General features: G+C 40.3%; 2 protein-coding genes across 3 annotated transcripts; one reads left to right on the plus strand and one right to left on the minus strand.

Moving 5' to 3' along the window:
* Window positions 1-239: 239 nt before the first annotated feature.
* Window positions 240-9,961, minus strand: vwa7 (von Willebrand factor A domain containing 7). Its single transcript, XM_089014364.1, has 17 exons — window positions 9,495-9,961; window positions 7,042-7,307; window positions 6,727-6,960; window positions 6,543-6,639; window positions 6,201-6,335; window positions 5,157-5,352; window positions 4,831-5,000; window positions 3,874-3,986; window positions 3,673-3,789; window positions 3,128-3,334; window positions 2,757-2,889; window positions 2,327-2,479; window positions 2,163-2,255; window positions 1,604-1,905; window positions 1,314-1,450; window positions 942-1,101; window positions 240-831 (listed from the first exon to the last, which is right to left on the minus strand). Exons 2-17 carry the CDS (start codon window positions 7,279-7,281, stop codon window positions 310-312), a joined length of 3,009 nt encoding a protein of 1,002 aa, XP_088870490.1. The 5' UTR covers window positions 7,282-7,307; window positions 9,495-9,961; the 3' UTR covers window positions 240-309.
* On the plus strand, window positions 7,070-24,742 carry LOC148888386 (von Willebrand factor A domain-containing protein 5A-like). Of its 2 annotated transcripts, XM_089014365.1 has the most exons (21): window positions 7,070-7,209; window positions 8,031-8,125; window positions 12,453-12,537; window positions 12,843-12,912; window positions 14,268-14,470; window positions 14,537-14,759; window positions 15,574-15,740; window positions 15,827-15,941; window positions 16,026-16,165; window positions 16,363-16,451; window positions 16,544-16,688; window positions 17,962-18,041; window positions 18,363-18,477; window positions 18,554-18,712; window positions 20,209-20,312; window positions 20,634-20,842; window positions 21,456-21,494; window positions 21,605-21,715; window positions 22,556-22,731; window positions 23,143-23,266; window positions 24,284-24,742. In XM_089014365.1, the coding sequence occupies exons 4-21, from the start codon at window positions 12,861-12,863 to the stop codon at window positions 24,361-24,363; spliced, it is 2,331 nt and encodes a 776-aa protein (XP_088870491.1). In that variant the 5' UTR covers window positions 7,070-7,209; window positions 8,031-8,125; window positions 12,453-12,537; window positions 12,843-12,860; the 3' UTR covers window positions 24,364-24,742. The 2 variants fall into 2 exon arrangements, with proteins under 2 accessions (XP_088870491.1, XP_088870492.1); XM_089014366.1 differs by lacking the exons at window positions 7,070-7,209; window positions 8,031-8,125 and having other exon boundaries at window positions 12,236-12,537; window positions 21,462-21,494.
* The last annotated feature ends 33 nt before the right edge of the window (window positions 24,743-24,775 follow it).

The raw sequence follows: 24,775 nt of genomic DNA on the forward strand, positions 1-24,775 counted from the left end.
AAACTACCAGTAAGACTTTAGTTTGCTGACGAAGTTTCTTGGATAAGAAGCGAAACGTCTGACACCTTCAAAGAAGTACAGATGATGGCTGAAGAAACCTTTTCATCGATGGACCACTCCTGTACGACTGAGAGCTTACACAGACGCTTTAGATAAGTACAAATTTTAAGCCAATTATTGTACTTTTAAATGAAAAATGCATCACCTTTGCTCTCCAGGTCAATGACGATTGTAAGTACTAAAAGAATAAATTCATTTTATTCAGTACATTTTCAATAACAGAGTTCTATTTTCTTAATTTTGACCTGCCTAGTGCCTACTGCCTACGGAAATCAGCTCAAAGCAAAGAAGAAGCAACATTAAGAAAGAGACACTAGTGGGCGTCATCGGCCCACCACCACTATATTCTGTCCTTGTGTCACCCCGATGCCTCTGCTGACTAGATGCAAGATGGCAGCGCTTCATGTTTCCAGCAGCGTCCCACACCAGCAGTTCAGCCTGGACCGAGCAACAGCTGGAAGTATAGCTCACCCAAAGGGGCTCTGATGAGCCTAGATCCCACCCGGACACGTTGAAAGGGGCGTCTCGCTCCATTAATGTTACCTTGTGCTCGGCATGTTGGTCAGAATGAGCATCATCCACTTTAGCCCCTGTGACCGGTGGGATTAAAATCAAAGTCCCCTGTCCCTTGTGTAGTTGGAGAGCGGCTAGGCCAGAACGGCCGCTGTCCGACAAAGCAACTGACACGTTCCAGGTGGATTCATTGCAAGTTGCAGAACAGGAAGACTGCAGTCGAGCGATCGAGCATGATGGAGGAGATGTATCTGAGTCCTGTAAGCAAGATAAGATCAAACACATCAGGGGTACTCTAAAAAAGTTTGGACACTCCTGCAACGTGTCATCTGCTCACATGAGATAAAAACAGATCGGATGATACTCACAGGTGGGATCACTGTCAAGTAGGCCACGGCATAGTTTGTGTCTGTAGAGTCAAGAGCGTACACTGACAGTGTCAGCGTAACAGTCACTCCGGCCTGAGCTGAGGCGGGTGTGTGAAGGCCCACATTACCACGGAAAGGTTTGTGGCTAGGAACATGGAACCTGATGGGAAGAATAACAATCTGCTTTGAAGTCAGTTATGCTACACCCATCCATTTTCTGATCTGTTTATCCTCGGGACCTCGGGTCTTGGAGAATATCCCGACCATTTTAGGGCAGTATTGTATGGCGGTGTGATCAGGAGTAGAGTGAGCTATTTTAAGAACAGGCCTTCAGGTTACTCGTCTGATGGCCATAGTCAGGAGGTGGTGTACCTGTGAGGTCCTCTTGTGTAGAGATATCCAGAATCATCCTCCGCTGTCAGACTGAAGACGCTGTCCGGGCCGTGGTTCAGGATGTTGAAATCCACTGTGGTGCTGTGACCTGGTGTTAGAGCGGGTGTGGCAAGGACCTAAAAGGAGAAAAATAAAGAGACAGCACAACAAGCTTCAAAGGTCCCATAACGACTCCTTTAAACAATTTAAGTCCGGAAAACATCCTCTGCTTTGATAATTTGTACGCCGCATCACAGAATCTGGTGGCAGCGTCATGGCTCCTTACTTGCCTCGATTTGAACATGAGTGGGCTGCACTATTTCTGTGGCGACCCTTTCCAGTTTGTTTCCCCCGCCGTCTCGGCCCGTGAGGCGGACGCAGAAGTGAGCTCTCGGAATCGAGTCCACCCAGCCAATCAGATCTATCGTAGCATAGCTTGACAACACAGAGGACGTAGAGGCGGACGAGGAGTTGAGCACGACCTTCTTCAGGCTTTCGCCTTCTGCTCCCAACAGTGTCACGTGACTGAATGAGACTCCCTCATCAAAAGGAGACAGGCCAGTCACGGTCAGCACAAGGAAAGCAGGGACACCTAAGGAATTAGAGAGCATACCAAGACACGAATGCCAACGAATACAACAGCTCTACCATTGATGCCGATTGGTTCAGTTTGCTATTTAACTTGAGAAAATCATAAAGGGGTTATTCCCTTTAAATTTGGGGTCAGTCTCTTGGGTTACAATGGAGGAAAATAAGAATTAAGTAGTACCACAAATTGAAAATAAGGGCTTGCCCTCAATTCTGGCCAATTCAGATTATAAAAATAAAAAATAAATAAAATACTCTCACCTGACACGGGGCTGCCCTCTACTCTAGCCAATCCAGGGTGAGTCTCGTTGGTTACGGTGGCAAAATAATACAGGAAATCCACACCGCTCTCAGCTGAGGGGATCGGTAACCAGTCATGTTTGCCACATTTGAACAATTGTCCACATTCTTATGAAATTCAGTACCTATTACGTTGAATGCAACATGTCCGTCAGCCTGAGCATGCAAGTACCATTGGCCCGGCTGGATGGGAGGCAGAAGACGAACGCGGTATAAACCTTTGGAGAGCTCCAGAGAGGCCAGAGGGCCTTGATCGTTCAGCAGTGACTGAGTTTGTCCTGGAATAAAAAAAGTTGTACAACATCTAGAGACTGTATACAGTGCCATTCAAACTACCTCACACTAAGTACCTCCTAAAAAAGTCCCAGTGTTGAGCTCTACAAGTACTACTATAAATGATCATTTTCAATTGAATCAATGTCATTCATTATTTAAACTGACAGTTCATTTCAGAAGTTAGTATCAAACTTGTATCTAGGAAGTATTTCTCAGTGTCAAAAAATCTGGTGGCTCCTGGTCCAGTTGCATTATATGTGATGACTCTCCTCTGTGTACCTGAAGGATCGATCAGGATGCAATTGCTCATTCGACCAGTAATGTGTATGGTGACATCATTAACGGCGCTGTCGACCCTGAAAGAGTGCGAGGACATCCGAGCTTGGTCTGTCTCAACATGGAGGAGAGTCACCTGGTAAGGAACAAATTTAAGTCACTTTCAAAAGAGATGTGAATGTTTTTGCTACTTCCTGGTTCATGTCAACGGTACTTCAGGATGACAAGACCATATCATATTTGATTCTAAAGCAGGGACATTTGACCAAAAAGATACCCTAGTCCTCCACAATCACTGTGGAGCAGACATACACCATGCAGTCCATGAGATTGTTGCCCAAATGGGAAGCTGAGAGCACTACTCGCTATCTTACCTTTCCTGCTACTGTATTATCCTCCACTATCGCTGAGACACTGTGGATGTCAGAGTTGCTGGTGAATATCGTCAGTCCACCCGACACGGACGACAGCGCAGAGTAGAGGGAGAAGCGATCAGGAGTCAAAGGTTCGGCCCTCCTTTTTCTCCTCCTTTTTATTCTGTCTGTGGTGTAATTAGGGTCCTCTGTTAGAAGAAATGTCACCTGTGAGAACATAAGATTAAGTGTTACTGATGTCCTTGTTGCATTGTTCTCATTGTGATTACTTAAACCCAATGCTTTTGAGTTTGTTTGTTTGTTTCTGGTCACACACGCAGCCAAACTTTTTTTTTTTTGTTATAATGGGCTTGTTGCTGTGTGAAAGTCATGATTTTGATGAATGGTTAGTGTCACTATCACATTTTTCCCCTGAAGATTTCTTTGTATGATTTGATTCAGTCAATAACAAGCAGGTACAAAATGTCGCCTAGGCTAAATGCAACTGCTGAAATGGAAACGAGGTGGACACAACCCTGGTATAAAGGGTTCACAAATAGTCTTACTTTGCTCTGTTTGGTAAGGGCGAGGGCCTTCACCACATCAAACATGTCAGCGTCCTTGGGGGAGGCATCGGTGAACACAAAGATCTCTGAGAGTGGCGGGCTATGAGTGAGGGCCAACTAGAAACGTGGAACAATTAGTGTACACATACACACATGCACAAATACACACGCGCACGCACACACACACACACACACACACACCTGAATGGCTGTGAAGCACATCTCTGGTTCATCTCCTCCTCCAAGGGCCATCAAGTTCTCCATGTGTTCCATAAACTGTTTCGGGTCATCAGTCTCATAGACCGGACCGGCTTCTGCACACAGGAGCGATATGAATCTATTAGGGGTCAGTTACCTTTTTATTTTATTTTAACTGTACTGTAGTCATACTGGTTGTCTTCGGTAAATAGTTTTAGACCTGTATCCCGCCAGATGGTGCTGTTGTTTGCCTGTGGAGCCAAGACAATTTAAAACACAAAAGGTCATTTGGTGCCTGGGGGCAGTATGGCACGATTAAATAAGTTTCATTGCTTCTGTTTTTGAAATCTGAAAGCTGTTTTATTTTGAAGAAATACAAGAGTCGTTGTCCGTTTACAGTATGTGCGCAGATGAACGTGAAGGTTCTCAGTCATGTGATTGATAGGTTAGTGCTAAAATAAAATGTAAGATCTTGCAAAATATTTACAAAAAAATGTCTTTGGACTTCCAAGAAGTTGACATTTAATAAAGAATTCAGTATTATGAGTCTTTTTAAGATTTGGATTTATCTGAACGGGAGATTCCCACGCAGCAAGCCCACTCATCATAATATATGGCGATGGTGACTTATATTTTTTATGCACTTTTTAATTTCTTTATTTGTCTTTTTTTTTCAGTGGACAGTATCTTATCTTGAAGGCACGTTTATCATTACACTATATTATATACGCGATATTACCATAGTGACGTTATTCTTGTTTATGTTACGAAAATACCACAGTTTTTATGCTGGTCATATCATATTATTTTGTTGTACTTATTCGCACTTCGTCCTTGAAAATATTGTGTGACATGAAACCGGTCCATGGGGCTAAAAAGATTCAGGACAACTGCTGAACAGTAAACCCTCGTTAATCATGGAGTTTCCGTACAAAACAGAACTTTGCGGTGCTTCCTCACCGGGGTCATGGAAGGGTACCAGCAAGAAGCTTCCCGGTTGGTCAGGAAGGTCTGCTCGCTTCCGGATGATGGAGTAAGCCCGCATTCGAGCCGCCGTGATTTCCTCAAACATGCTCCCTGTGGTGTCAATGACAAAGACCAGAGATGGTGCCTGCTTCACGCTAAAAAGCCTGTGTGGAGGTTAGTAGGACACTTGAGTAAAAAAATATAATAAAAGATAATAATAATAATAAATTCAAATTCACTTTTTAGTTGATGATCAAAACCTTTGCAGGTATCAGTTTATTTACCTGAGATGGTTTTGTATTACATTTTTGTGTTCCCACCTGAGAAAAGTCTTGTGGCCCACTGTGTCCCTGAGATCTCTCAGTACAGTCAGCGTGGCTTCGGAGGCCAGCTTGGCTGCTTCCGCGTGAAGGAAATGGTGAGGAGAAAAGAGAGGTGATGTACTGTCTTTGTTGATGCCCCCTTTGGCCCGCATAGTGCGGCTGCTGTCCAGCATACCTCCGTGACTGCATTTGCCTGACGGATAAGTTACATGTTTGTATTTCTCCTAAAACAAACTAAATTTTCATATCTATGCTAATCAAAGCAGGCAGGCTCATCACATGTTTTTGGCGGGACGACCCAGTGCCTGCAGGCACAACATTGGTGAACCCTCAAAGATAATCTAATTTGTAAAAGATCAATATTGTTGTCATTTAGGTGTTGTCAACGCGGTGGCAATCCAAGTTTAATACATTTTGGGTAACAAACAAACATACATACATACACACACACGCACGCACGCGCACGCACACACACACACACACACACACACACACACACACACACACACACACACACGCATACATACATACATACATACATACATACATACATACATACATACATACATACGCAAATATATGAATACATCATTATTAGTATTATTAGTAGTATTGGTATTAGTATTGTTGACTGTGCGTGTGCAAATGTGTGTGTGAGGCAAAGACATGATTGGGGAAATTTCATTGATTGATGTCACCTGCGAGCTGATCATGTGATACCCGGAAATTGTGAAGCCTTTTTAAGAGCATACGCAGAATGACATGTTTGTCAAGTTCCCAGACCAATGATTGACACGGCTGTGCATCATTTTTCTCTCGTGAGTATTTTCAATCGCTACGAAAAATTAGCATTTTGGTTACAGTTAAAACGCTAGGACTGCTGCCAGAATGACTAACGCAACAAGTATTAGTATTATTAATATTATAAATAAATAAACACAACATAAATAAATATGCAAATAAAGACATATATGAATAAATATAGAAATGAAAAAATATATAAATCCATAAATACAATTTGTTTTAGTTTTACTTGAAGACCTTTAGGTTTTGGGGGGAAGGTGCTGAAGTAGCCAGTTGTGAGCAGTTGTGAGTCACTCTGTTTACTTGTCAGTCTTGGGAGGAGGTTATTTCGACAGGTGGCGCTGAAGCACTCCATACAGGTGGGAGTGTCAGCTGTGAAGAGGACACACAAGGACCAACACTTAAAATTATCTTCACCACCAGAGGGCACTATTCTATACAACTTTTCTTCGTTCATGTGGTCAGGAGTTTATCCCAAGGCTTTTAGTCAGCCTGTACTTGAATGCGTTCCATAAAGACCAAACAAGAGAACCATTGTAAAGACCCTGTAGGTATTGTTTAAATATAAATCTGCATTACCTTCAGCGACAGGGATGGCTGGCTCCTTTGACTGAAGCAAGTGGTGGTAAATGGAGCGCTGGCCCATCTCCACCCAGTTACTGTGACTGTAGAAGTCCTTGTGTTTAAAACCAAAAAAATAATACGAATAATCAAGATAATATCTTCGTTCAATATCCTTTTAGCTGTTGTCGTTGTTTTGTACCTGCAGGGAGTGAAATAGTTGTCCCAAGCTGTGACGAGCACTTTGGTACTCATTGGCCCTCACTGACAGCAGAGTATGAGCCCAGAACTGTCGCAGCATTTCCGCTGCGCTCTCAACCCGTTCGGAATCAAAGTGGTACACGGGGTCAGACCTAGTAGAGCTCAGGAAGTCCATTTCAGCATTGGAGTGAACCACCTCCCCAACAGCCCTCCAGAAGCTTCGCCCCAGTCTGGCCTGAACAGGAGGCCAAAGATAAAAACACAAATACATCAATATTTATTTTGTCACCAAATTTCAATGAATGTTCCGTTTCACCTCTTTCTCATCAGGTTGACCCTGGTGCTGTTGCAGAGTGTCCAAGGTCACATTGAGGATTGCCTGCTCAGTGATGTACTGGTGTGTGTACGAATCCCACGACAGAGTCAATACACATGACCAGAAGTTGGGGAGGAAGCATGTGCACGGTGAAGCCAGGAGGAGAAGGTAAGCAAACATAATCCGATGTACCCTCCGTTCATTGTCTTGCATTCTTCTTTTTCTTCCTTCTGACACCATGGCTTACACATAAGGTCTCATCCCACCTGCAAGAAGGTTTTAAACAATGTTTGCATTCATTTCAGTCGTTATTTGATGGGGGCAGCATTTCTGGGCTGGGGCTGTCGATAATGAACTCTTTTGCTTACAGTATATGTAAATATTGAAAAATAAATATACACAGCATAAATATAATTATTAATTTGGTTGACGTTCAGTCAAGGTTGGCATTTCGACTGCACGTCACACATTTATGCTGTTCATGTTTTACTTTTATCATAAATTTGATCATACATTTTTAAAAACTCAAATACTGTGGATTAAAAATAGCAAAGTAAAGCATGTTTTCTATGCATGCTACCATTTAACGTCTTCACTGCAGGACGATGTGCAAAAATGTGGACACTCCAGTGCCAGTTTTTTTTTTTTTTTTTTTTTTTTTGTCATTTCCGCTCAAATTGCAGGACCCACAGAATATTGAATTTTAGGACTACATAAACATTTAATGCAGCGTAAGAAACCTAAGACTCTTCTTTTATCGCAAAAGAAGAGTTAATTCCTAAGTTATACGGGTCTAGAGTTATCTGAGCTTGAAATGGGGCTGGCTGTCCAAAATACAATGCAATACATATTGGTTTATATAGCGCAGGGGTCGGGAACCTATGGCTCGCGAGCCATATATGGCTCTTTTGATGATTGCATATGGCTTGCCGATAAAACTAAATACATATTCTCATTTTTTTGTCGTTCATTTCCTGTTGGGGCTGCAGTTGGCGGAAAGCGCAATTTTGATTGGATGACACTGACCGAGGTTGGCCGAAAGCGCCTTTTTGATTGGATGATACTGGCCGTCATGTTGAAACAGGTAAACGCCCCTTTAAATGAGCCCAACGAGTGCACTTCAGCTTGAATGCACCGGAGCATTCGCCATTGAGGAGAGAAAAGGTTCTGATTCTAATTTGCAATGAAACAATACCATCGATGAAACAGTCGAATGTCAGTGACATTTTAACAAGCCCGATGTTAACGTTAGCATCAACATACTTCTGCGAGAAGTAGATTGCAGATAGCAAGTGTGGAAGCTTATGAGCCGTGTGCAGGCTAGCTAGCAGTAACTTCAACTCTGGACCGGCAAGTTGAATTTCATTCCGATTGTTTGCCTGGATTTTTACCAATCACGAGGAACGGAAAATCATTCATGTTAACGGTGAGTACTGTCACAAAGTTATTTTAAATAATACATTCTGACAATTTGTTGAAAAGTGGCCGCGCGTGCGTGTTTGCGCGCGTGTGTGTGTGCGCGCGCACGTGTGCTTTTGTATGTGCGCGCACGCCCGTTTGGGTGTGTGCGCACGCACTCGCGTGCGTGTGGCTCTCACTAAAAAACACTTCTAAATATTTTACTTTTATGGCTCTCTTCGTCAAAAAGGTTCCCGACCCCTGATTATAGCGCTTTAACAACAGCTGACGCTGGAAAAAACCGCTAACATGGAAAAAAGGTAAATGCTGTCCCTTTGTGGAAAGGAAAAAACATTACCAGAGGCCATGGCCAGCGCTTTATCAACACCCAAACAGGAAAAAACAAAACCCGAACAAACTTGGAACTGGCAGTGAATGAGTTAATAATTGTTCTGAAACAGCATTAATTAAAAGGATCTTAAAATGTAATTCATAGTTATAAATGATATGCATGTCACATAATTAGGTTTCTTACAGTTGCTCTTTATTTTGCCATCATTGAATCTACATGAATGAAGACTCATTCTTACAAACAAATGAGGGAATATGGGAGGAAACTGGAGCACCCAGAGAAATTCCACACAGACACGGGAAAAACATGCAATCGCCACACAGGAGCTGGAATGCAACCCTGTTTGGCACTGGGAGGCTGGCGTGCTAACCAGTCGTCCACCGTAACACCCCCAACCCCCATTGTTCTTTTCAGCGTTATTCTAATACAATACTTTTGTTCTTGTAGCTTGTGCTTTTGCAAGGTTCACGCCGAAACAAAGCATGGTTAACCCCTCGGCCCCTCCACCAGCAACAACGCCACACTCTTTGCACACCAGAAGTGGAAGAGCTTCTGGCTTCATCCAATTAAAATAGTTTCTCCTTTGCAACAAGTCACAGTATCTCATAAAAGAACATCAATTTTATTTTGAAATCTAGATCATACCGATGCTCTCATTAAAGTTTATAAAGTTCAAATGCAAATGAAGAAAAAAAATTCTCACCCGACTCGATGTTTTTCTTCTTGACAGTCTCTTCACTCTTGATTCAGACAATCTCACGGTGTGCATGTGGCAACAGACTTTCACAACAAAGCGACAATTCCCACGACAAGCATCTGTAGACTTATCTGTCTGTCTGCTCCTCACCTCGAACGTACCATTAGAATATATGTATGATCCCAAAAAGTAAGTTTTAGGACTCACGTGAGAATTCAGTTGACACTCGGTGGTCACGAGTGTGTCCCTTGGAACTTTTAGTCAGAGCCTGCCCGCCTTTGGCCCTGCGTACCCCTCCTTGAACCCCCCCAAGTCCCCCATTAACGCATGGTGCATTGATTCCCCACAATAGGGCCGCATATATTACCATCCATAGACCTTTCCTAAATGCCCCCCTCTGATCGTTTATCACTCTCCCCTTTTTTTCCCTCACCACGGTTCATCACAAGTACAAACAACACTGTATTTTCCTGTCTCCTTGTTTGCTGTCACTTTTAATGGCCGTTGCTCGCCACTAGCCATCCCAAAGTTGGACCCAGTGTCAGGGAAAAAAAAGCCCAATTGTTGGGCAACTGGTGTTGTAATGATTCACTTAGCAGACTTTTACACATCTTGCATGGTGTGAATACTCTTGCATTACCAGTGATTACAAAATTAGTTATTCGTTTTTTTTGTTAAGTATGGATTTAGGCGTTTTCTTGAATACTTTTTGAGGTCTAAGTATGTCCCTGTTATAATAATAGTACATAGAAAGCTCAGCCAAAACAAACATGCGGATCAAACCTCTAAAGATGGAGGACACTGATTTGCTGTGGCGACCCCTTGAAGGGAAAAGCCGAAAGGAAAAGAAGATTTATAAGCACCTTCCATAGCTCTCAAGTACACTTTTCAATCACAAAATAGGGACATAAATAAAACCACAGATAAAATTGTAAATAAGAACAAGAGATAATACTATACAGAGAATGCAATTTTAAATAGGTAGGTTTTGAGATGGATTTTGAAGGTTTAGTTATGAGTTTTTTGTTAAGTATGGATTTAGGCGTTTTCTTGAATACTTTTTGAGGTCTAGGTATGTCTGTATTGGGCAATAATAATAAAAATAATACATATTATTTATAAGCACCTTCCAAAGCTCTCAAGGACACTTTACAATCACAAAATAGGGACATAAATAAAACTACAGACAAAATTATAAATAAGAACAAGAGATAAAACGATACAGAGAATGCGATTTTAAATAGATAGGTTTCGAGATGGATTTTGAAGGTTTAGTTATGAGTTTTTTTTTTGTTAAGTATGGATTTAGGTGTTTTCTTGAATACTTTTTGAGGTCTAGGTATGTCTGTATTGGGCACTAGTAATAATAATAATAATACATATTTTTCATAAGCACCTTCTAAAGCTCTCAAGGACACTTTACAATCACAAAATAGGGACATAAATAAAACCACAGATAAAATTATAAATAAGAACGAGATAAAACGATACAGAGAATGCGATTTTAGAAAGGTAGGTTTCGAGATGGATTTTGAAGGTTTAGTTCTGAGTTTTTTTTTTGTTAAGTATGGATTTAGGCGTTTTCTTGAATACTTTTTGAGGTCTAGGTATGTCTGTATTGGGCACTAATAATAATAATAATAATAATAATAATAGTACATTTATTTATAAGCGCCTTTCAAAGCTTCCAAGGACACTCCAATCACAAAATAGGGACATAACTGGGGAAGGGACTTTCATCATCCTTTCATAACTTCACTGCTGTGAAATGTAAATTTCTCTACTGCGAGACTAATAAAGGCAAATTAAATCCAATAAATAAAACCACAGATAAAATTATAAATAAGAACAAGAGATAAAACTATACAGAGAATACAATTTTAAATAGGTGGATTTTGAGATGGGATTCGAAGGTTGGAAGAGAATCAATATCACGGATGTTGGGGGGAAGAGAGTTCCAGAGTTTAGGGACAGAGCGGGCCGAATGTATTGTATTGCTTGAAAATACGGATTATATTGCTAAATTTGCTGTACTCTAAGGCGCACCTACAAGTCTTCATTTTTTTCAAAAACTGACCATGCAATTTATAATCCAGTGCCTCTTTTATATAGATTTTTTTTAATATGTCATTCATTAAACATGCGCCATATAATTCGGTGCACCTTCTATATGGAAAACGCTTTAATATATGGCATTCATTAAAAGTGAAGCCTTGTAATCCGGTGCGTATTATAGTCCGGAAAATACTGCGTATTGATGCAACATCAAAATCACAGCAGTTGGCGGCCATGCAAGTATTATGTTTAAATTAGGGGAGGGAGAGAAAAAAATAGAAAACATAAGTATTGTATAGTGTAGTTCAATAAATTAGAATATGATGGAGGAAAAATCTTACGAACTAAATAGAATTAGTATTTCAACTCATAAAGTTACACTTTTTCTCCACTGTGTCGCACTTTGGAGTTGCCCACAGTGAAAGGCATCAAAGTTTGATTTTGATATACAGTAATTCTTGTATATAGTACCTTGATATCCACACTGAAAATTACATAATTCTATGACAGAAACTGAAATCATTTGTAAAAAGAAGTGGAATAATACCTCATAGGTAAACAACTTCAATTTTTTTTTTATTAACTCATTTGTGCCAAAGCCATAAAACCGAAAGTTAAACTTGGGCGTGTTAACAGGAATGGCAAGAGCTCTGCAGAGTAGGCGTGTTTTTTATCTCTTTGCTCTTCCGTATTGACTGCCTGTACACAGTTCAACATTTTCTACTTGGCATTCAGAAGATAGTGTTTTTTTTTTTATCGGCCAGAATCTCAATTTATATTGAATGACTAAATGTACTCTTAAATCTGTCATTATTGGCTGAACCTTGTCACGTCTAGTGGCATATTTCCTTTGAGTTTTTCTTTTTGTTTAATTTGTTTTTTAATTGAATATGATCTTATGATTTGCAGCGCGGTGGTACATATACAGTAGTTTGTCCAAGTCGAATTGTTGTTCAACTCTCTGCTGTCGAACGGCTTTGCATGAGCAAACCAGGTAACTGCATTTCAACCTTCATTATATATTTTTGTCACTGAAGATTAACAGTGGGCGTCACTGGTGAGCAGAGGTCTCGGGTTTGATTCTGGCTTCTACCTGCTTGGGTTGTCTCTGGTACTTTTCCCATTCTAATTTGTGAAAAATGTGAGCGCGGATGGTTGTTCGTCAATGTCTGCTCTGCGTTTAGATGGTGACCAATTTAAGGTGTACCGCAGGAGGCTCTCTTTATTTTTTATTATTTCATGATACAATAATGTCACATCAAGCAGTTTTAATAGTGTGTTTTCTTCTTTTGTGTGTAGCAAAACCAACATAAGGAAATGACCACCATGGTGTGCCGCTGTGGTCTGCTCACCATCAACAAGGAGCAAGGTACAAGTTCAAATTGCTGTTTAAAACTTATGGGTGTTAACTCGTGATGGGTAAACGATACCGCAAGCAGTGTATTGACACGTTGCACGAACTGTGTTGACACTGTATTGATACTGTATTGGCCAGTCAATAGTCAAATGAGTTTGCATGCAAAATATAACATCATTTGTCTGTAATAACAAATATAGTATTTTTTTACTAACAGGATTATGGGATTTTTTTTCCCAAAGTATTATGTGGTACAAATGAAAATAACATGCATAAATATTTAAGTGCTGTTTGATAAAGTTGTGACAGTGGTAGAGGCGCAATTTAGTAATCTATTTTTTCACAAAAAAATCTGACACATTAGTAGAAAAGAGGACAAACATTTGATTGAAAAAATAAATACTTAAAACAATGCCCGAAGGTGATAAAGATTGACCTTGTTTGGCATCACAATACATATTTGCAAACTTGTGAAAAATTTCGACAACAAGCAAAGCAAAACTCCAACACAGACAGGCATTGCCAAGTACATGAACAGGTAAAATATTCATCCAACAAACCCACAACATATAAATACAGTGTGTTTCCTTGTAAGCACAATTTGGCGCAGCACATCCAAACAACAAACTTCCTGTATCGGTCGGTCACATGATTTAAAAAAAATGTCCATCTTGAAAGCATTTTTATGTTTAAATGTCTTTGAGCGGGAAGTGAAAGTAGTACATTTATAATACATTATTGAATACTCGTCCAGAATTCTTCAGCTCGGATCATCACCAGAACCTCATCCTTTCACCACATCCTCCCCATCCTCCAAGAGCTCCACTGGCTCCCGGTCAAATATAGAATCAACTTTAAAATTCTTCTTTATACATTTAAAGCTATCCATAAGCTTTTCCCCCATACCTATCTGACCTTCTTCAAATTTTTATTCCCTCTCGTTCCCCAAGATCCTCTTCCTCCCACGGCAGCACGATGGGTGACAGAGCCTTCAGCTGCTCTGCCCCCAAACTTTGGAACTTACTTCCTCCCAACATTCGTAACATTGATTCTCTTCCCACCTTCAAGTCCCATTTATTGCATTCTATTTGTGATTATATTTTATTTATTATAGTACATATGCTTGTTTGTGACTCTCAAGTGTCCTTGAGAGCATTGAAAGGCGCTTAAAATGTAATGGATTATTATTATTATTATTATTATTATTATTATTATTATTATTATTATTATAACAAATTCAATAAATTTGCAAATGTCCCCATTGTGGGACTATTAAATGTTTTCTGATTCTGATTAGCAAACACCATTGTGAATGGATCACCGACATTTGAAACCCTGTGATTTGTTTGTGTCTGCTTATATTTCAGTTCCCCTGAAGGCCATTGAAGTAGAAGTGGAGGTCAAAGACCATGTGGCCAGTGTGGTTTCCACGTTGCACTATGAGAACAAGGAAGACAAAGCCATTGAGGCTGTATTTGTCTTCCCTATGCCTAGTGATGCTGCCGTCTGCCATTTTAGTGCCAAGATGGGACACACTGAGATTGTAGCTGATGTGAAAGATAAACAGAAAGTGAGTGAATCTTCAAAGATAAGCGAGAAGAAAAAAGACTGTATAAGTATCGCGTTTCCTCTGCAGGCTCGAGAGGAATATGACGATGCCTTGAGCTCTGGCCAGCAGGCCTTCCTCCTGCAAGAGAGTAACCAGAGCTCAGACATATTCTCTCTGAATGTGGGGAGTCTTCCTCCGGGAGAGAGCGCCTCCATCCGGCTGGAGTATGTCACCGAGCTGGCTGTGGAGGCTGATGGCGGGTTGAGGTTTTGTCTGCCTGTGGTGCTCAATCCTCGCTACCAACCTCGGGGTAGGACAACCCATCACCGCTTTCAACGAAACACTGTCAAAGAAAGGCATAGTAGTGGACGGCCTTGGAAATTAAAACACCCAATTTTGAATATTTGTCAAAGAGCAGAAAGTTGTGAAAAGGTACTGAATTATCGACAAGTTGAATACACATTCAAATGTCTCGAGAAAGTCTCATAGAAGAGCAGCTTTTTAAAACTGTAGTCTGAGTATTGAGATCTGAATAAACCAGTGACTGCCCATATATGTCAACCCGAGGCCTTCAATAGTGCTACGTCTGAATCAATCCACAACTGCGAGTGTGGTGTGATTTACTACAAGTCCACCAGAGGGTGTCGTTAGCCAGGAAATAACTTGAAGAAACTTAAGAAATACTGTCATTAAACTGTTATATTTTTTTACTATGAACGTGTGGATTCATGATAATCTCAAGAAATTGCAATTTTCCTATTTTTGCTCGCTTCGGAGCTGTCCAACCGTTCTTAACTCCTTCACTGCCAGACGTGCAAAAATGTATCCACTCCAGTGCCAGTGTTTTTGTCATTTTCACTCAAATTCCAGGACCCACAGAATATTGAGTTTTAGGACTACATAAACATTCAATGCAGCGTAAGAAACCTTAGACTCTCTTCTTTCATCAGAAAAAAAGAGTTAATTCCTAAATTGGAGTAAAATGAGGTGCAAGTTGGGACGGCTGTACAAAAGGCAAATGCTGCCCCCTTGTGGAAGGGGAAAAAACATTGCCAGAGGTCTGACCAGCGCTTTATCGGGATTATTATGTATTCATTCTTCTTATGATGATTTCATTTTTCCAGGAAGTGAAGGTGAAAATGTCCAGGTGCCATCTATTCTTGCCTCTGAAGTGCCATACACTCTGTCCTTCTCTGCGCGAGTGTCCTCACCCCGTCAGATCTCCAAAGTGGACTCCGATTGTTCCCTGGAACCCCTGCAGTACCTCGACAAGGAGCAAACTCGTGCATCCGTACGTAGACCACTCATGTGATCTGCTGTCGATCATATTTGAAGTCTGCTGTTTTTTTCCTGTTTTGTTTATTTGTGATATTTCAGGTGAAACTGGCTGCAGGTCACAAGTTTGACAGAGATATTGAGCTGTTTATTTACTATAAACAAGCTCACCAACCAGCAGTTGTGGTGGAGGCAGGAAAGGCATCTGCCAAGCCTGGTGTGTTAAAGTCAAATAAAATCTAATTGTTTGGATGCTTTCCAATGCTTCAAATTCCCTTTTCTCATCCATGTTGTGATTCAGGCACCCTGATGGGGGATGCGGCGGTGATGCTCAGTTTATACCCCGAGTTCTCCCAGGCAGTGATGTCTTCAAAGGGAGAGTTTGTATTCTTACTGGATCGATCTGGGAGCATGCAAGGTGCTCGCATCGGCAGTGCCAGGGTAATTAAAAAAAAAACGTTGCTCTGCAGGCTTTTAACAAAGAAAATGAATTGACTATGCTGTCCGCTATCCGTTGAATGCCCTGAATAGAACTGTGGCAACTGAACCGCATTCCCTTGGGTGGAAATGTGGTTTTCATTCATTCAGTCCTTCTCCCCTACAGTTTCCTTCATCTTTTCTAACTCGCTTCCTCACAGGATACTCTGCTGCTGCTTCTCAAAAGCCTACCCATGGGTTGCTACTTCAACATTTACAGTTTTGGTTCATCCTTTGAACACATCTTCCCGTAAGAACCTACCCCTTGTCAGTTCAGTAAACACCAACATCTTATTGGATCTTGCAGTTTGTGTGTTTATAGTTGTGTGTGTTTGATGGCAGGAAGAGTGTGGAATACGGAGAGAAGACCATGAATAAGGCTCTGGAGATTATCAAGAATATGACGGCCAATCTGGGAGGAACAGAGATACTTCAGCCACTCAATCATATTTACAGTCAGCCCTGCATTCCCAGTCAACCACGACAAGTAATACACCCAATAAACTCTTTTGCAAGCACATACCTACATTTATAAATACTATTTTTTTTTTCATTTTATTCCGAACAATCTGTGAAGAGTCTCAAAATGAGATTTTAAAAATTATTGCTGGCCAATGTAACCTAGGATTGGTTGGCGAAGGGAATTTATTTTCATCCAGTCATCATGAGCAAACTGGTCCTTGCATTTCTTCATCCTTTGAATTACTTTAAAGGACAACCAACGTCACTTTTTTGTTTCCTAGCATCTAAAATACCCAAAACACGCAGCATGATATTTTTAGTCAAATGCAAAACACCAAAAAAAATGGCGTCTTGCCTTGCTGGAGAATCAAAACAATGGCTTCAGATTCGGAGAATATGCTTTCTTGTTACTCATCAAATTATGAATATGATTCAAATAGTTCTGAACAGGAAAGCATACATATTTGCAATCGATCAAATAATTTATTCCGTGCCATCTTGAGGCAATAGAGGGGGGGAAATGTTGCACCAAAAAGAGGCAGAAAATGGCGACAAAGCTCCGTGTAAGGAATTAATCAGCCCGTTTCCCCAGGCTGATTAATTCCTTTGTCACCCTCTTCTGCCTCTTTTTGGTGCAACACAAAGTTTTCAGAACAAACAAGTACAGCAAAATGCATTGACATGACGGAAGGACTGCTACAATGTGTCCTTTTTTCGGTTTTTCACGTGAGGACTCGTCACCAACTCAAAAACAAGACTTCTGGAATATTCAGCGCAAGTCTTAAAAGGTAAAATATAGCTATATGCGGTGGAATCTTTGTAAAATACGCTCAGTAGAAGTCATTTGAAGCCATTTAACAAATTATGGACACAACTTGTGCGGAGGCGTCGGTTGTCCTTTAAGCAAAAGCAAAACTTACTTCAGCTGCTTTGACAAGCCAAATAAGTTTGTAGAGATCTGTACACATTAATACTTTTGATTATTAGCATCCCTGATTTGAATAAAATATTTTATTTCACTGTTTGTGATTGAGAAATTTCGATTCTAAACTGTTTTGGGTGGTCGAGAGTTTTTTACTGCTTTTTTGTCTATTATTGATGGTTTCTAACATTCAGAGCACTCCCTCCGACTGCTAACAAAGACAGTTTAGTTCATTACAAAACAGCACACACAAACACAGATTCATATTGTGTACAACAGGTTGAGCAGGTACCGCTTGCCCAACTTGCAGTCACGTTCCATGACCACAGGATTGACAGTGTGCCACTTTTAAGCCAAATGTCAACTTTCCCTCCAGCTCTTTGTCTTCACTGACGGCGAAGTGGGGAACACCAAGGAGGTTACAAACCTTGTGAAAAAGAATTCCAGTTCCCACAGGTGTGTGTGTGTGTGTGTGTGTGTGTGTGTGTGTGTGTGTGTGTGTGTGTGTGTGTGTGTGTGTGTGTGTGTGTGTGTGTGTGTGTGTGTGTGTGTGTGTGTGTGTGTGTGTGTGTGTGTGTGTACAGTGAGACCTCGGTTTACGAACGTTACTTTAATGAAAAATTTACCCTTTACCCTGGCAGACGAATATATATATATATATATATATATATGAATATATATATATATATATATATATATATATATATATATATATATATATATATATATATATATATATATATATATATATATATATATATATATAAACTTTTGCAGGTGTTTCTCTTTTGGAATTGGACAAGGAGCCAGCACTGCTCTCATCAATGGTTTGGCGAAGGAGGGGCGGGGTCATGCGCAATTCATTACAGGCGCTGACAGGATGCAAGCAAAGGTTCACAAGACATCAAGCCAAATAATTTGCTCAAATCCTAAATACCTTGACTCAATTGTGGATTTAATTTCATCAGGTGATGCAGTCGCTGCAGTTTGCTCTGCAACCAGCTATGGAGGAGATGTCGATCATGTGGGATTTACCAAAGGGGATGTCTGTCACACATTTCGCTCCGCCTCTCGCGACTCTTTTCCAGGGTCAGCGGTTGCTCATTTATGCACAGCTCACTGGACAGGTAGGCAACAGCTCGTAACTCCTCATCACATCTACAAAAGCAGAGTTCTTGCAGCTTCTTAAAAAATATTAAGACATTTAATGCATTAAGGTCAAAACTAGGTCAAATTTTGAATTAATTTGTCAAATCAAGCTTTCAACTGTCTTAAAAATGTGAACACATGATAAATACTATTTCATTTGTGTACATAATTTCCATTCTTAAAATTAATGTTAATACCTCTATTGTCCCCCCAAAAAAAGTTAGGGGGGACAATACAGGTACCAAATGAATCTTGTGGTAACATCTCGCAGTCACAAAAGCAGAACCAGCAAAACATTAATGTGTTCCTCATCAGGACGCTTTAGTCCTTAAGAGCAGCTGCACATTATTTATGGACTCACATGACTTTAAAGGACAACCGACGTCTCCGGACAAGTTGTGGCCATAATTTGTAAAATGGCTTTAAATGACTTCTACTGAGCGTATTTTACAAAGATTCCACCACATATAGCTATATTTTATGTTGTAAGACTCGCGCTGAAGTCTTGTTTTTGGAAGTCTTGTTTTTGAGTTGGTGACGAGTCCGTACGTGACGTCACTGAAGGAACGCCCCTGACCGAAAAAAAAAAGGACACATGGTAGCAGTCCTTCCATCACATCAATGTATTTTGGTCTGAAAACCTCGTGTTGCACCAAAAAGCCGCCAGAAGAGGGCGACCAAGCTCCATGGAAGGAATTTGTCAGCCTGTGGAAACGGGCTGATTAATTCCTCACACGGAGGTTGGTCGCCATTTTCTGCCTTATCTTGGGTGCGACATTTCCCACCCCTGATGCCTCAAAATGACACGGAATAAATTCTTCAATCAATTGCAAACATGTATGCTTTCTTCTTCAGAACTATTTGAATCATATTCATAATTGGATAAGTAACAAGAAAGCATATTCTCCGAATCTGAAGCCATTGTTTTGATTCTAGGGCAAGGCAAGACGTCTTGCCGGGACACCACGAACATGGGGGCGGAACCTTCTGAAACTGGCCACTTCCGGTTTCAAATTGAAGTACTTTTTAGACACTTGAAGTCATTTTTATTGGTGTTTTGCATTGGGTATTTTAGATGCTAGAAAACGTTTTTCTGATGTCAGTTAGGAAACAAAAAAGTGACGTCGGTTGTCCTTTAAGCATGCAACATTGGCAATTAAGATGATTGCATCACAGCTACGATATACAATTGAGCATGCCTTAAAGAGAGTTGGGTATCGTCACACCAGTGAGGATATCAATCAATACCCATCAGTATTTCAGGTCGGCCCATCATCGGCGGCAGCTAAACGGCACCTAGGACACACTTGTCTGTACAACTGTCACACGCAGGTGCTGCACACCTGACACCCAGCCAAATACAGGAATAAAATAATAAGAATTTTGGATAGCTCTCAGTTCCACAGACCTCAGTGACAAATCCTCGTCATCACACTCTCCACCTCTGACCTTTAACACTACAATGTTTTCTCAGAGTTCGGAGGAAACAGATGGTTGTGTCATGGTGAAGTACAGTCTTGGAGGCCATCGATTCCAGAACAAGCTTGGCTTCCCTGTCCAACCCTCAGAGGACAGTGGGTAATGCAGGATATATTTATGTATTGGACACACTATTGCACTATTTTTTTGGCCTTAGAAACGTGTCACTGCACTCAAAACAAAAATGGCGTTTGAAGTATACAGTATTTAATAACTGAAATGATCAAATCACAATGTACTTATAAATGTAATTACTTGGTGCATGCTTACTTATTCTTGTTGTGTAAGTGATAAAACGTGGATATGCATGTTATTTATACTGTGCTGACAGAGAAGAAAGATGCAATAATCCTCCATCAATTATGAATAGTTTGTGATTGTGCTTATAGTTTGTACTGTGTACCTATTTGCTTTCTGCAGATTAACAATCCACAGGCTAGGTGCTCGAACCCTGATTCGTTGTCTGGAATCCAAGGAGGAAGAGAAGAATGAGGACGTGAAGAAAACAGTGGTGGATGTCAGCATTCAATCAGGGGTGAGCAGCTCCTTCACTGCCTTCATTGCCATCAACAGAGACACCACGAAGGCCATACAAGGCCCTTTGCTGCACAGGCTTCCAGTCAGTTCCAGTGAGTGCTACTTTTTTTTAATTGACAGTTTCTAAATGCCAAAGTTAGCATTGCACAATTGTCTCTATTATTTGGGCCATTGTCAAAGTCAGCTTTATTGTCAAATATGCTAATATGCATGACATACAGCACAGATGAAATTGCTGTCCTCTCGGACACAGCATGCAAGGCACTTATAATGATTATATATTATAATGATTATATGATTATAATGATTGTATCGAGGGAAGTGGAGAAAAATGGTTTAACAAACACTGATAAGGTTACTAACTTATTCCTAGGTACCTGCAATGGGGTTTTCAACATAGGCAAGTAGCATTATATAGATGTGGATATGTACTTTTGTATTATTTATTTGGACAGGACAGTGTATGTTAATGAATACACTGTCTTGTGTATGTCAATACCACAACTGCCTGCGACTCATCTAATTTAGAAAGAATCCACGTGTTGCACATCTGAGACATAACTACAAACTTTTATTGCTGCTCATTAATTCACATGTATGTAATGTTCCTGTTTTATTTCTCGCAAAGGTTGTTCTGACTTCGCATGTCAGGATTTAATATGAAATTTAATGTTTCCAAACGTTTTACTTTTTTTTCGCCATGAGAAAAAGCTATGTTTGGGATGGCCGCATCTTCACTCGCAGGTAAGTAAAAACAAAATGAATGAATAAATATTTTTGCAAGTGCCCCCTGAAGGAAATAATAAAGGTTCTATATTCCCGCTCTTCCCCGTGTCTGTTCTTTATCTCAACAGGAAATGATTTCAATTGTGTCTTTAAAAAGAAGATAGGAAAAAGTACACCGCCTAGTATACCAGACAGTCTGTTTCATTCAAGGGAAGCAATGTCCAAGGCTGCTGGTTCTTGTAAGTTGAATATGCCCACAGACACCACCAAGCCACATTTAGTTCTATAACACAGCCCCAGTTTATTTTGATTTGACCAAATGGTTTGGAAAGCTCTCAAAAGCACAAAACAAGCAAACCGACGCCCCCGACACAACACTATCATATCTTTATGCATTTCACATTAACTCATTCACTGCCATTCACAAATGTATTCGGGAATTGAAAATATGATGTAGAGCACCTTTCCCAAATTTGTTCAGGTTGCGTTTTTTTTTTTCATGCTTGAGTGCTGATAAAGCGCTGGCCATGGCTCTGGCTGGCAATGTTTATTTTCTACAAGGGGGCATCATTTCCATTTTTTCCATGTTAGCGCTTTGCTCCAGCTTCAGCTATTGTTGAAGCGCTATATAAACCAATATGTATGTATTGCATTGTATGTATTTTGGACAGCTGCCCTCCTTTCAATCTCTTATAATTCCAGACCCATATAATTTAGGAATTAACTTTTTTTGCTGATGAAAGAAGAGAGCCTCGGGTTTCTAACACTGTACTGAATGTTTATGTAGTCCTAAAACTCAATATTCTGTGGGTCGTCTGGCAGTGAATGAGTTAAAAAACAAACACTGTTGATGATATACTTGCAAATGTATTCAAAAATGAAATTAACAACAACCAATAGAACGTGTAGTTAAATTGGAAATTTGATTTAAAAAAAAGTATGCATTTTGGGCAAAAATAACATTCACCGTTTGAAAAAATAAAAATATTTGTGCTCATGGAAATAAGTACAAACAAAAATCAATTTTGTTTTCACAAAACTAAATATTTGATGTCAAATATCAATCGTTGTCTATGAAGTTGACAGTCTCAGAAGACCTTCCGTTCCACACAACCCAGCCACCCAGACACCTCCAGACACTTTGCTGCAGTTGGTGTCTCTCCAGAAAGCGTCAGGTTGCTGGGAGCTCAACGATGCTCTGGCTGCTGCGCTCAACAAGACCAGAAAGCAAGTGGAACAGCCCAAGCCAGCTAAGGTACGACCTTATTTTAGATATGCTGTAATACAGGGGTGTCAAAGTCATTTTTTGCCGCGGGCCACATTGTAGTTATGGTTTCCTCTCGAGGGCCGTTATGAATTTGGGGAACCCATTAGAATGTTTAAATCCCTTCAAATATTACATATAGAGCACACAGCAAATTAATGAATAACTTGTTTTCAAATCTGAAGTCAAGAATAATGACTTTTATTGTGGTTGACATCCAAAAATATTAAATTTTAGCTCAGATTTTAGCAATCATCATGGAATTTAACAAGTTTGATTTGCTTTCGCGGGCCGAAAAAAATGATGTGGTGTGCCGGATTTGGCCCGCGGGCCTTGACTTTGACACCTGTGCTGTAATACCTTTTTCACTTGTTTGTGTACTCTGTTTTTCCTTGACCCCAGGTGGACGGGAACGTCTGGGCTACAATTCTGGCTCTGATTTGGCTTCATGGGTTCAAGTCGGATGCTGAAATCGAATGGAAGCTTCTTGCTCGTAAGGCTGTGTCATGGCTGCTGGCACAGAATGGTAATTACCTCAACAATTCCCCACATTTTTTTTTTCCAAACTTTTCCATTCAATTTATTTGTGATCTGTTTGAATTTAATTGTGATTCTTCTGTTCACAATTTGTTCAATATCAATTGAAATGCTTCACTTTTTCGTCAATAGGTCAAATATGGCATGTCAAGTCACATTTTTTTAGCAATAAAACAAAACTTGCACGTACCAGGAACTTAATCGTTCATATTGAGAAAGCAAAAGACAAAGACATTTGTTTCATACACGAAAACATAAATTGCATGTAAACTTAAATATTGTATTTTCCGGTGTATAAGGCGCATCCAAAAGCGTTGATTTTCTTCAAAAGATGACCCAGCGCCTTATTTGCCAGTGCGCCTTATTTGTGAAGTAATATTGAACCACAACAGGTCTCACAACTACTGTCAACAGCCACCGACTCCATTTCTCCCTGTAGAAGTAGTGTGTAAACCTAGTCTCTACTGTACCGCCTTATAATGTGATGTGCTTGATATTTGGACAACTTTATATATTAATATATTATATTTGGAAACCTTTTTTAATTCATTGTAGCCTTGTAGTCCGGCATGCCTTATATATACAACGCGTTTGAAAATAAACCATACGTTGGGTGTGCGCCTTATACTCCATTGCGCCTTATAAATACATAAAATACAATAATACATAGATTACTCTTGATATTCAGCAGTCCACTGGTTAGCACGTCTGCCTCCCAGTGCAGAAGTTTGGGATTCAATTCTGTGTTGTGTGGGATTTCATTGTTCTTCTTGTGCCTGTTTGGGAATTCTCCGGGTATTCTATATGTGATTAGCAAGCAACCCGCCGACATCTCAAAGAGAGCTGGGATAGGCTCCGGCACACCAGTGACTCTCGTAAGGAGAAGCTGGAATACAAAATGAATGGATGAAAAAAATATTGCAAAGCAGTAATGAAATTATATTTTTTACCTAGCCCAATTACTGTGTGTGTGTGTGTGTGTGTGTGTGTGTGTGTGTGTGTTTAGCATCATGTATCACAGAGTCTGTCCTGGCTGGAAACGCTTTGTTGGGCTGCAACGTGCAAAAAGAAGCGCTTGGTTTTTAAGGACTACAGTACAATCAAGACCCTTCTGCTCATTTACTCCCATTACTCTGTACTATTTGCCATTTCTCCTAATTTGGTTGTTGGTTGGTGTCTTATTAGTGGCCATTTTATGACTGTTTTCCGATATAACATAGTCAAAACATTTAAATATGACATATAATTGAATGGGTCAATTTACAAAGACACAGTATTCTGGTCTGTACTACAGGTGATAACTGAGAAACGGGTACTACATTGTGTCACAGAGGACAATGTGTAGAATATGTGTGGTTTTTGAATAACATTCTAAATTATGTTTAAGATTAATTCATTTTTCCTATGTCTGTCTGTCTGTCTGTCTGTCTGGCTGGCTGGCCACTATTAAATAATAAAGACTTCACTGGTAATGTTTTTTTTTTCTTGAGGAGTCACT

Source organism: Hippocampus bargibanti, linkage group LG14 (genome assembly GCF_051943395.1).
Source record: "Hippocampus bargibanti isolate YZ-2025 linkage group LG14, ASM5194339v1, whole genome shotgun sequence".
Classification (NCBI taxonomy): domain Eukaryota; kingdom Metazoa; phylum Chordata; class Actinopteri; order Syngnathiformes; family Syngnathidae; genus Hippocampus; species Hippocampus bargibanti.